The sequence below is a fragment of the Zea mays genome, chromosome 7, assembly GCF_902167145.1.
Source record: "Zea mays cultivar B73 chromosome 7, Zm-B73-REFERENCE-NAM-5.0, whole genome shotgun sequence".
Taxonomy (NCBI): Eukaryota; Viridiplantae; Streptophyta; class Magnoliopsida; order Poales; family Poaceae; genus Zea; species Zea mays.
In genome coordinates this window covers 148,086,778-148,098,311 of record NC_050102.1, presented here as the reverse complement: position 1 = coordinate 148,098,311, position 11,534 = coordinate 148,086,778, and the positions used below count along the sequence as shown (strand labels likewise).

At 51.6% G+C, this 11,534-nt stretch overlaps 1 protein-coding gene across 1 annotated transcript; it reads left to right on the top strand.

Moving 5' to 3' along the window:
* Nucleotides 1–7,485: 7,485 nt before the first annotated feature.
* On the top strand, nt 7,486–8,876 carry LOC103633067 (uncharacterized). Its single transcript, XM_008654748.2, has 2 exons — nt 7,486–8,642; nt 8,736–8,876. Exons 1-2 carry the CDS (start codon nt 7,586–7,588, stop codon nt 8,774–8,776), a joined length of 1,098 nt encoding a protein of 365 aa, XP_008652970.1. The 5' UTR covers nt 7,486–7,585; the 3' UTR covers nt 8,777–8,876.
* The last annotated feature ends 2,658 nt before the right edge of the window (nt 8,877–11,534 follow it).

Sequence of the window (11,534 nt, the reverse complement as noted above, 5' to 3'; positions counted from 1 at the left end):
GACGGTGATGACCCCGTTGGGGCCCGGCATCTTGAGCTTCAGGTAGGTGTAGTTGGGGACGGCCATGAACTTCGCGTAGCATGGCCTCCCTAGCACGGCGTGGTAGGTTCCTCGGAACCCGACCACCTCGAACGTCAGGGTCTCCCTTCGGAAGTTGGAGGGCGTCCCGAAGCAGACGGGGAGGTCGAGTCGCCCGAGGGGCTGGACGCGCTTCCCAGGGATGATCCAGTGGAAGGGCGCAGCGCCTGCTCGGACGGAGGACAGATCGACGCGCAGGAGCTTGAGGGTCTCGGCGTAGATGATGTTGAGGCAGCTGCCCCCATCCATCAGGACCTTGGTGAGCCTGACATTGCCGACAACGGGGTCGACGACGAGCGGGTATTTCCCCGGGCTCGGCACATGGTCGGGGTGGTCGGCCTGGTCGAAGGTGATGGGCTTGTCGGACCAGTCTAGGTAGACTGGCGCCGCCACCTTCACCGAGCAGACCTCCCGGCGCTCTTGCTTGCGATGTCGAGCCGAGGCGTTCGCCGCATGCCCTCCATAGATCATGAAGCAGTCGCGGACCTCGGGGAACTCTCCTGCTTGGTGATCTTCGTTCTTGTCGTCGTCGCGGGCCCTGCCACCCTCGGCGGGTGGCCCGACCCTGTGGAAGTGACGCCGAAGCATAACGCACTCCTCGAGGGTGTGCTTGACGGGCCCCTGATGGTAGGGGCACGGCTCCTTGAGCATCTTGTCGAAGAGGTTTGCACCTCCGGGGGGCTTCCGAGGGTTCTTGTACTCGGCGGCGGCGACAAGGTCCGCGTCAGCGGCGTCGCGTTTCGATTGCGACTTCTTCTTGCCTTTCTTCTTGGCGGCGCGCGGAGCAGACGCCTCGGGAGCCTCTTCCGATGGGCGGCCCTGGGGCTGCTTGTCCTTTCGGAAGATAGCCTCGACCGCCTCCTGGCCAGAGGCGAACTTGGTGGCGATGTCCATCAGCTCGCTCGCCCTGGTGGGGGTCTTGCGACCCAGCTTGCTCACCAGGTCGCGGCAAGTGGTGCCGGCGAGGAACGCGCCGATGACATCCGAGTCGGTGATGTTGGGCAGCTCGGTGCGCTGCTTCGAGAATCGCCGGATGTAGTCCCGGAGCGACTCCCCCGGCTGTTGCCGGCAGCTTCGAAGGTCCCAGGAATTCCCGGGGCGCACGTATGTGCCCTGGAAATTGCCAGCGAAGGCTTGGACCAAGTCGTCCCAGTTGGAGATCTGCCCCGGAGGCAGGTGCTCCAACCAGGCGCAAGCAGTGTCGGAGAGGAACAGGGGGAGGTTACGGATGATGAGGTTGTCGTCGTCCGTCCCACCCAGTTGGCAGGCAAGGCGGTAGTCCGCGAGCCACAGTTCCGGTCTCGTTTCCCCCGAGTACTTCGTGATAGTAGTCGGGGGTCGGAACCGGGTCGGGAATGGCGCCCGTCGGATGGCCCGACTGAAGGCCTGCGGACCGGGTGGTTCGGGCGAGGGACTCCGATCCTCCCCGCTGTCGTAGCGCCCCCCACGCCTGAGGTGGTAGCCTCGGCGCACCCTTTCGTCGAGGTGGGCCCGACGGTCGCGTCGATGGTGCTCGTTGTCGAGGTGGTCCGGGGCCACAGGCGCGGTGTTGCGCGTGCGCCCGGTGTAGACCGAGGCTTCCCGCATGAATCGGGAAGCCGCAGCATGAGGTTCCGAGGGATATCCATGCCTTCGGGAGGCAGTGCTCTCGGCCCGTCGGGCCGCAGCGCCTTCCAGGAGATTCTTGAGCTCTCCCTGGATTCGCCGACCCTCGGTGGTTGATGGCTCCGGCATCGCGCGGAGGAGCATCGCTGCGGCTATCAGGTTCTGACCAACCCCGCTGGATGCGGGCGGCAGCCTGACCCTGACATCGTTGGCGACGCGGTGTTGGAGACCTTGGGGCAGGTGACGTATTTCTCCGGGCAGGGGTTGGCCCGCCCATACCTGCCCGACGTCCCGACGGATCGGCCCAAGCGCTCCTGTTCCCTCGTTGAGCCCGGCCTGCGCCTCGCGGACTTGCTCGAGTTGTGGGTCGTAACCCCCCGCCGGAGCGGGGACCACAGCTAGCTCCCGTGGGATGTCGGCGCGAGGCACCGGCCTAGGAAGATCACCGTCCTCCGGCATGCCGAGATGGTTGCCTTTGGAGGGATCCCCTAGCTCGATGTGGAAACATCCGCGGCTTGGGCCGCAGCTCTCGTCGCCAAGGCTGCGGCTTCCGTCGGAACAGTCGGATAGGCAGTAGTCACATGCGGTCATGAAGTCCCGCATGGCACTGGGGTTGCCAAGTCCGGAGAAATCCCAACAGACGCTGGGATCGTCATCTTCCTCGGACCCAGAGGGCCCGTAGGTCGAGACGTCCGTCAGCCGGTCCCAAGGCGACCGCATACGAAACCCCAGTGGGGTTGCACTCGCCTCAATGAGAGCGCCCGCCAAAGCGAGGTCGTTTGGCGGGTTGAGGCCGAGTCGAAATGACGTAAGATAGGAGTTAGTCGGTACCTTTTGGTCGACGAGGAGCGACGTAGTCACATCGGGGACTGGTTGCACCGTCGTCTCAGGTACGAGGGCGACGTCCTGCAGGCTTTCCGCGAGCGCGCCGGCGTCGTCTTCTTGCTCGGGGTCAGCGTGTCGCGGGGGGACGGCGCTTGCCTTCGTCTTGAACGCGAGGTCGACGTCCGGCGTGCCTTCCGTCGGGGCGTCGGGGGCATCGATTCGCTCGACGACCAACGAAGCGCGGCCTCCCGCTTGGCCTTGATGGCCCCGCCTCCTCCTCCGTTGGCGGGGGAGAGAACGGAGCGAGCTCAAATGTTGCTCTTCCACCACGCGGGGAAGATGTCGTCGATTCCGCCGCCGGCGGGCGGGTTGTCGGCCGCCATTGTCGTTGTCGCGCGGCGGTGGAAGAAGTATCATGTCGTAGCTGCCGTCGAAGGACATGAACTCAAGAGTCCCGAAACGAAGCACCGCCCCGGGCCGGAGAGGTTGCTGGAGACTGCCCATCTGGAGCTTGACGGGGAGCTGTTCGTCAGCACGCAGCAGGCCCCTACCTGGCGCGCCAACTGTCGGCGTTTCGAGACAGGGGGGTCCCAAAGCCGACGAGTGAGTGTGCTGCGTGCCCCAGCCCAGATGGGTCGAGCGCGTGGGCGAGCGCGAAGGGGGGAGAGGCGAGGTGGCCGGAGTCGAGCGTGAGAGAGGTGGAAGTCCCGCGGCCTTCGTGTTCGTCCCGCGCCCAGGTCGGGTGCGCTTGCAGTAGGGGGGTTACAAGCGTCCACGCGGGTGAGGGAAGCGAGCGGCCCCAAGAGAGCGCCTGTCCCGTCCTCGGTCCCGCGCGGCCAACCTTTCTCTAAGAAGGCCCTGGTCCTCCCTTTTATAGTCGTAAGGAGAGGATCCAGGTGTACAATGGGGGGTGTAGCAGAGTGCTACGTGTCTAGCGGAGAGAGAGCTAGCGCCCTAGGTACATGCCAATGTGGCAGCCGGAGAGGTCATGGCACCTTGCTGGCGTGATGTCGTGGCTGTCGGAGGTGCGACGGAGCCTGGCGGAGGGACAGCTGTTGGAGTGGTCGAATCCTTGCTGACGTCGCCCTGCTTCCGTAAGAGAGCTGGGGGCCGCCGTCGTCACAGAGCTTGTGGAGCGCCATCATTGCCCATCCGGCGGAGCTGGCCGGATGGGACGCCGGTCTTGTTCTCCGTGACCCGAGTCGATTCGGGGTAGGACGATGATGGCGCTCCCTGTTGACGTGGCGGGTCTGTGCCCTAGGCAGGGTGACGTGGGGGCTCCTCCGAAGCCGAGGTTGAGTCTGTCTTCTGTTGCCGAGGCCGAGTCCGAGCCATGGGGTCGGGCGAGGCGGAGGTCGTTCGGCCGAGGCCAGGGCGGAGTCCGAGCCCTGGGGTCGGGCGAGGCGGAGTTTCGTCGTCTTCCGGGTCTTAGCCCGAGTCCGAGCCCTGGGGTCGGGCGGAGCGGAGTTCGCCGTCTTCCGGGTCTTAGCCCGAGTCCGAGCCCTGGGGTCGGGCGGAGCGGAGTTCGCCGTCTTCCGGGTCTTAGCCCGAGTCCGAGCCCTGGGGTCGGGCGGAGCGGAGTTCGCCGTCTTCCGGGTCTTAGCCCGAGTCCGAGCCCTGGGGTCGGGCGGAGCGGAGTTCGCCGTCTTCCGGGTCTTAGCCCGAGTCCGAGCCCTGGGGTCGGGCGGAGCGGAGTTCGCCGTCTTCCGGGTCTTAGCCCGAGTCCGAGCCCTGGGGTCGGGCGGAGCGGAGTTCGCCGTCTTCCGGGTCTTAGCCCGAGTCCGAGCCCTGGGGTCGGGCGGAGCGGAGTTCGCCGTGGCGCCTTTGGCAAGGCCTGACTGTCTGTCAGACTCACTCTGTCGAGTGGCACCGCAGTCGGAGTGGCGCAGGCGGCGCTGTCCTTCTGTCAGACTGGTCAGTGGAGCGGTGGAGTGACGGCGGTCACGTCGGCTCTGCCGGGGGGGCGCGTGTCAGGATAAAGGTGTCAGGCCACCTTTGCGTTAAATGCTCCTGCAACTCGGTCAGTCGGTGTGGCGATTTAGTCAGGGTTGCTTCTGAGCGAAGCCAAGGCCTCGGGCGAGCCGGTGATGTGTCCGCCGTAAAAAGGGGGGCCTCGGGCGAGACATAAGTCTCTCGAGGTCGGCTGCCCTTGGCCGAGGCTAGGCTCGGGTGAAGCGTGATCGAGTCACTCGTGTGGACTGATCCCTGACTTAATCGTACCCATCAGGCCTTTGCAGCTTTATGCTGATGGGGGTTACCAGCTGAGAATTAGGCGTCTTGAGGGTACCCCTAATTATGGTCCCCGACAACAAGGCTTCCACTCCACTCTATCGGTATTATTTACCCTTCGCCGTCACTCTGCACCATTCTCCACTATGGTATAATCTTCACTTATATTTATTTGTACCAATGGGAGAACGTAAAAGGGCTCTCAAAAGGCTTCGTTTTTGGCGATTAATGCCAAAGGGGGAGAAATATTAAGCCCAAAGCAAAAGGACCGCACCACCACCAATTCCAAAGTTTTGAAAAAGAAGTTTTCAATTGGTATCTAAAAATATTTGATCTCCTTTGGGTATTTACAAAAATTGGTAAAACCCTCTTGAACACTAAGAGGAGAATTTCATTCAGGGGGAGTTTTGTTTAAAGTCAAAGGAAAAGCATTTGAAACAGGGGGAGAAAAATTTCAAATCTTGAAAATGTTTCTCGAAATCTTATTCATGTACCTTTGACTATTTGCAAAAAGACTTTGAAAAGATTTTCCAAAAGAATTTGCAAAAACAAAACAAGTGGTGCAAATGTGGTCCAAAATGTTAAAAGAAAGAAAGCAATCTATGCATATCTAATGAAAGTATAAATTGGTTTAATTCCAAGCAACCTTTGCACTTATCTTATGCAAACTAGTTCAATTCTGCACTTATATATTTGCTTTGGTTTGTGTTGGCATTAATCACCAAAAAGGGGGAGATTGAAAGGGAAATATGGTAAAACCGTTTCCTAAATGATTTTGGTGGTTGAAATGCCCAACACAAATAATTGGACTAACTAGTTTGCTCTAGATTATATGTTCTACAGGTGCTAAAGGTTCAATACAAACCAATAAAAAGATCCAAGTTAGGGTTCAAAAAAAAGGAGCAAAAGAAACCGAAGAGAACCCTGGTCTAGCGCACCAGACTATCCGGTGCACTAGGGGCCGTACAGACTGAACTCTTCACCTACGGGTATCTCAGGCGCCGCTCCGCTATAATTCATCGGACTGTCCGGTGGGCCACCGGACTGTCCGGTGTGCCAGCGGAGCAACGACTATCGAGCGCAACGGTCAACTCCAACGGTCGCCTGCAAACGTGAACAGTTTGCATAGAGTCAGAGCAGTGCCAGAAGGCGCACCGGACAGTGAACAGTGCCTGTCCGGTGCGGCACCAGATTGTCCGGTGCCCAAGATGTCATAGCTCCAACGGTCGAAACCGTCAGAACCCTAACGGTTGGGTGACGTGGCTGGCGCACCGGACAGTGTCCGGTGCGCCCATCGACAGACAACCTCCCCAACGGTTGGTTTGGTGGTTGGGGCTATAAATACCCCCCAACCACCACCACTCCAAGCATCCAAGTTTTTCAGACATCTCATTCAATACAAGAGCTAGTGCAATCAATACAAGACACAATTCAAAAGAATCAAAGCCTCTCCAAGTCCCAAATTCACTCCAATCACCTAATGACTAGAGAGAGAGAGTTTTGTTCGTGTTATTTGAGCTCTTGTTCTAGGATCGCTTTCTTCTTACCCATTCTTGTTCTTCAAAGCACTTGTAATCAAAGCAAGAGACACCAATTGTGTGGTGGTCCTTGTGAGGGGTCTAAGTGACCCGTTTGATTAAGGAGAAAGCTCACTCGGTCTAGGTGACCGTTTGAGAGAGGGAAAGGGTTGAAAGAGACCCAGTCTTTGTGACCACCTCAACGGGGACTAGGTTCTTTGGAACCAAACCTCGGTAAAACAAATCACCGTGTCATCCACTCTATTTTTTGGTTGATTTGTTTTCCCTCTCTTTCGGACTCGGTTTTATTTCTAACGCTAACCCCGGCTTGTAGATTGTGTTTAAAGTTATAAATTTCAGATTCTGCCTATTCACCCCCCCCCCTCTAGGCGACTTTCAGGTATGCTCTCTAAACATAGTCTCTCTATAAAAAACTTATGTGGGCAAGGATATGATGAAGCATCAAACATGAGAGGGGAATTCTATGGGTTACAGAGAAGGATATTGGATGAGAACCCCTATGCCTTTTATATTCATTGTTTTGCCCATCAATTACAATTGGTAGTTGTGTCTATGGTCAAGTGTTGATCTTCAGTTATGGATTTCTTCAACTATATCAATTTGATTGTCAACATAGTTAATGTTTCTTGTAAGAGACATGATCAACTTGCCCAATGTCACCATGATAATCTTGTTCAAAAGCTAGCACTACCGGAATCCGGGCCTTTGCCGAGTGCCGGCGGCTTTGCCGAGCGCCGCACTCGGCAAAGTCCTACGCTCGGTAAAAAGCTTATTTACCGAGTGCAGGACACTCGACACAGCCAAGCACTCGGCAAAGACTGCTTTGCCGAGAGTCAAACACTCGACAAAGATGGCTCTCGGCAAAGGGCCATTAGCGGCCGTCTACAGCTGACGGCCGTCAGTCTTTGCCGAGTGTCAAACACTCGGCAAATAAGCCTCCTTTGCCGAGTGCCTACGAGAGCTCTCGGCACAGGGACTGGCGGTGGGGCCCACTGGAGCCGTCTTTGCCGAGGGCCATGATAGCAGACACTCGGCAAAATTGGCCTTTTTGCCGAGTGCCAAAGAAGACACTCGGCAAAGGATCCGTCACCGTCACTTGGCGCCATGACAGCGACTTTTCTTTGCCGAGTACCAAATGGTGCCCGACAAAAAGTACTCGGCAAAGAGGCCATTGCCGATGTACAGTTCGCCGAGCGTTCTTTGCCGAGTGTTACACTCGGCAAAGTGTTTGCCGAGTGTTTTCTAGGTTTTGCCGAGTGCCTAAGGCACTCGGCAAAGGAGCTGTGTCCGGTAGTGTAGAGAATGATGACATGTTAAGGGGGAGAGGGAGAAACCAAGCAACTAATTTAACAAGAGCTGGGGATACTAGATGGGGATCACATCATAAAACCTTGTGTCGTCTTCAACTCATGTGGAGTGCTGTCTTAGAGGTGTTAGAGAATGTATGTCAAGATGCCACTAATCTAGCACAAAGAACCATAGCGACATGTTTATTAGAGAAAATGGAGAGCTTTGAGTTTGTTCTTGTGTTACACCTCATGATCAAAGTTTTGGGTAAGACTAATGATCTGTCACAATGCTTGCAAAAGAAAGATCAAAATATTATTCGTGCCATAGGATTGGTTGGTGTCACATTGCAAAAATTAAATGAGATAAGACACCATGGTTGGGATGCTATTTTTGAAGAGGCCAAGGATTTTTGTCTCAAGCATAATATTGTTGTCCCAGATATGTCAGCGGAAATAGTTAGAAGAGGATGTTCTAGAGGCCATAGAGGACAATTGGTTACTTATTATGAGCATCTTCATCATGAAATATTCAATGTGGTGTTGGATCAAGTTATAGTTGAGTTTAACAATCGTTTTGCTGAAAGGTCTACTCAACTCTTGAGATGTGTTGCTTGTCTTGATCCCAGTAATTCTTTTGCCAACTATGATGAAGATAAGCTTGTTGAACTTGCACAAATTTATGTCGATGACTTCACAGAATATGATTGTATAGTTCTTAGAGACCAACTTGATACATTCATTACCGAAGGAAGAGAAGATTCAAGTTTCCTATCATGTTGTGATCTTGGTAATCTTGCTATGAAGATGGTTAAGACAGATAGACATATTGTATTCCCATTGGTTTATCGTCTAATTGAATTGGCTTTGATTTTTCCTGTTGCGACTGCAACTGTAGAAAGAGCATTTTCAGCCATGAAAATCATCAAGACAGATTTGCGAAATAAGATGGGTGATGAATGGATGAGTCATTGTATGATTTGCTATATCGAGAGGGATATATTTGCAAGTATTGAAGATCGTCAAATTATAGAGCATTATCAAGCCATGAGAACACGAAGGGAGCAAATACCAAAGACAAGTAAGAGTGGTACATTTACTTCGAACAATTCTATACTTTGTAGTTTGTTTTCTTTGATTACTTATGTAATAACGTAATGTCATTCAATTTCAGGAAATATTTATATTGTTGATGAAAGCAACCTAAGTAATTGATGAATTGGTCATTGAGACAAAGATCTATCATTTTCTTAATTAGGCAACCACTTGTTTTAGTCAATTTTACGTTATTTTGGAATTGTTGTGTTCATATGAATCTTATGTGTCATTATCTATGCATTTTTATGGTTTAAATTTTTTAGCCGATACAAATATTTTTTTAGTGTTAACTCTGGCCCTACCCTTAGAAGTATCCTGGCTCCGCCACTGGTGGTTGTAACAGCGCCGAGGTATGGGCCAAAGGCTACTTATGGGGTGCGTCATCGTCCTAGCGTGTGACGACGTCAAGATTCCCTGTTGCACTCATTGATATCAGAGCCCTTGCTTGGTTGATGCAGAAGTCTTCCTGAGGCGTTAGCCGAGCCGTCCCTCGACATGCGCTGTAGTCGAGCGGAGTGGCTGTCTGCGGGATTCGCGGCGTAGTCGGTGGCCGAGGCCGAGCTCAGGCGAGGCGGAGAACTCGCTTGAGGGCTAGGCTTGACGTCGGACGAGGCGGAGAAATTGCCCGAAGGCTAGACCCGGGGTCGGGCGAGGCGGAGAGGTTGCGCCTGAAGGCCTGTCCGCTCAGCTTGTCGTATTAGGCGTCCCATCGGAGGGCGTCAGGCGGCATGCGTGCACTGTTTTGTGCAGACATAATTATACTGCTGCGCCAGACATGATCGCTGTCGTGTCTGCAACTGTGCTCTGCTGCCACGGCGTGGGTTGGCACACACATTAAATACATCATGTTGTTTAATTTAAAGCTTCTTTGTTCCGTTCATCATACCTTTAGAAACTTCATGTTCACACTTTGTTTTCATAATCATTGTCTTGATGTTTTCAAATGTGACATTTCATATTGCTATAATTGTTAATAAACTGATAATTTACAAAACTTTGTGGGATGCCAAGATGAGGGGCGTGTGAAAAGATTGTCTCGTCGCTTATACTTAAGGGACTGAGGATGTTGTAAGGGATGATGAGTGGTGAGATATAAGATGTGATTCCGAGTGGTCGGGATGGGTTTGAGAACATATATTTGTGATATTTGTTGCTATTTCGCAGGTGTTAAGGATACAAACTACTATATCCCTTTTTTACTTTCTTTTTCACTAAAGCTACTATGGCTTGCACACATCACTATGTACAGATTCCTTACTTGCGACGTTGCTATGAATGATAGTTGGTTTATTATGTGCTCTAAAGGATGCTTCTGAATTGGAGTTTCATCAAGCTCTGCTACTATAATTAGACTATTAATGGTTTTTAGTTTGTTTAAGCTCAGAGGGCACTGAAAAGTATGCAATAGAATAGACTCTGTTATAACTAGCTTATCAGTGTTTCATCAACCTTGATGCTTGCGTCGTCCCATCCAACTACACCAATTCTTGTGTCACCGACATATTTGTTTGAGATTAATGTCATGCGTTTGGTTACTTCAACAAACGAGTCTGTAGTCGATAATCACATGTTTTGTTTGTTTTATGGAACAATTTATGTGTCGTTGCAACGCACGAGCATATAACTAGTTTTATATAAAAAGTGTAGTTCTCGATCAGATCTACAACTTCTCTAGTATTAACCATCCTGATCGCTTCTACGGTGTTTTTTCTTTCTATAAATTACATCGAGCATCAAACTGTTGTCGTGTATATATGGCTGACTAGTCGGTTGCCCGTGCGTTGCAACGGCTTACAACAATACCCATGTAACCTATCCACACAAAAAATTCAAGATTTTTTTATTGATTGTCTCCACTCTCTGTATAATATTTTTTTTGATTTGTCTAACTGATGTTATTATTTACTTCATCCAATATGTCTTGGTACAACACGACCAATGAAGTGAACGATTAGAATGAGTTTACAAAAACTGACTAAACGAATAAAGATTATAGAATGACATAATTCACCATACAAAGACCAAATAAGAGAAAGTTTATGAGCTCAAGTTTCTAAAATAAGTCACATGAACTCAAACTTATAAAAAATAGATCAAAATATGGAGTGATTGCAAAAGTCGGGCATCAATAAAAATTGAATGCGCTCCATATAAATTATGCTACTTCGTAGCAATTACTAACGTTTAAAACCAACAAATAACCTTTCATTTTACTGTTAGTGTGACAAATCATTGTTGCTACATCCAATTCAGCAATCTCAAACACCATGGAGTCCATTGTGTCAACGTGGTCTCAGAAACGATATAATGCTTACAAGAGCCAAGAACGTCGTGTCGTGCTTGGGCTGTAGCCTCGGCCCGTAGTGCTGATCCGGCCCGACACGATTATATATATATATATTAGTTTACAAAAAACATATAAACATATATATAATTTATATTCAATATTACAAATATTTGAACATTATGTTCTACTGGTTAGACAGCTTTACCTAGTGTTTCCCGTCCTTCTTTCCATCAGGGTATGGGTTCGAATCCTACCTCCTGCACCGTTTTTTAGCAGAACGCCATGACATGCCTGTGCCAGAGTTGTGGCTCGCGCGCGCCTGACCCATATCGGACCGCCGTTTGGCCATGTATAGATGTGCAGTGGATTAATTTGAAATAACTGTGAGAGGACATTTGTAAAAATATGACGCATGACGACCGTTGAAACTGATGCTTTAAGTATAGTATAGATTTAGCGTTCGATGTGGCGCTTTCCTTTTAAAAGGTGCACATACGAGTTATGAGTTATGACCGTAGATCGACTCTCTCACCAGTCACCCGTCAAAAACCCCCACCAAATCTCAAGTTCTCAACCTCCAATTTTTGG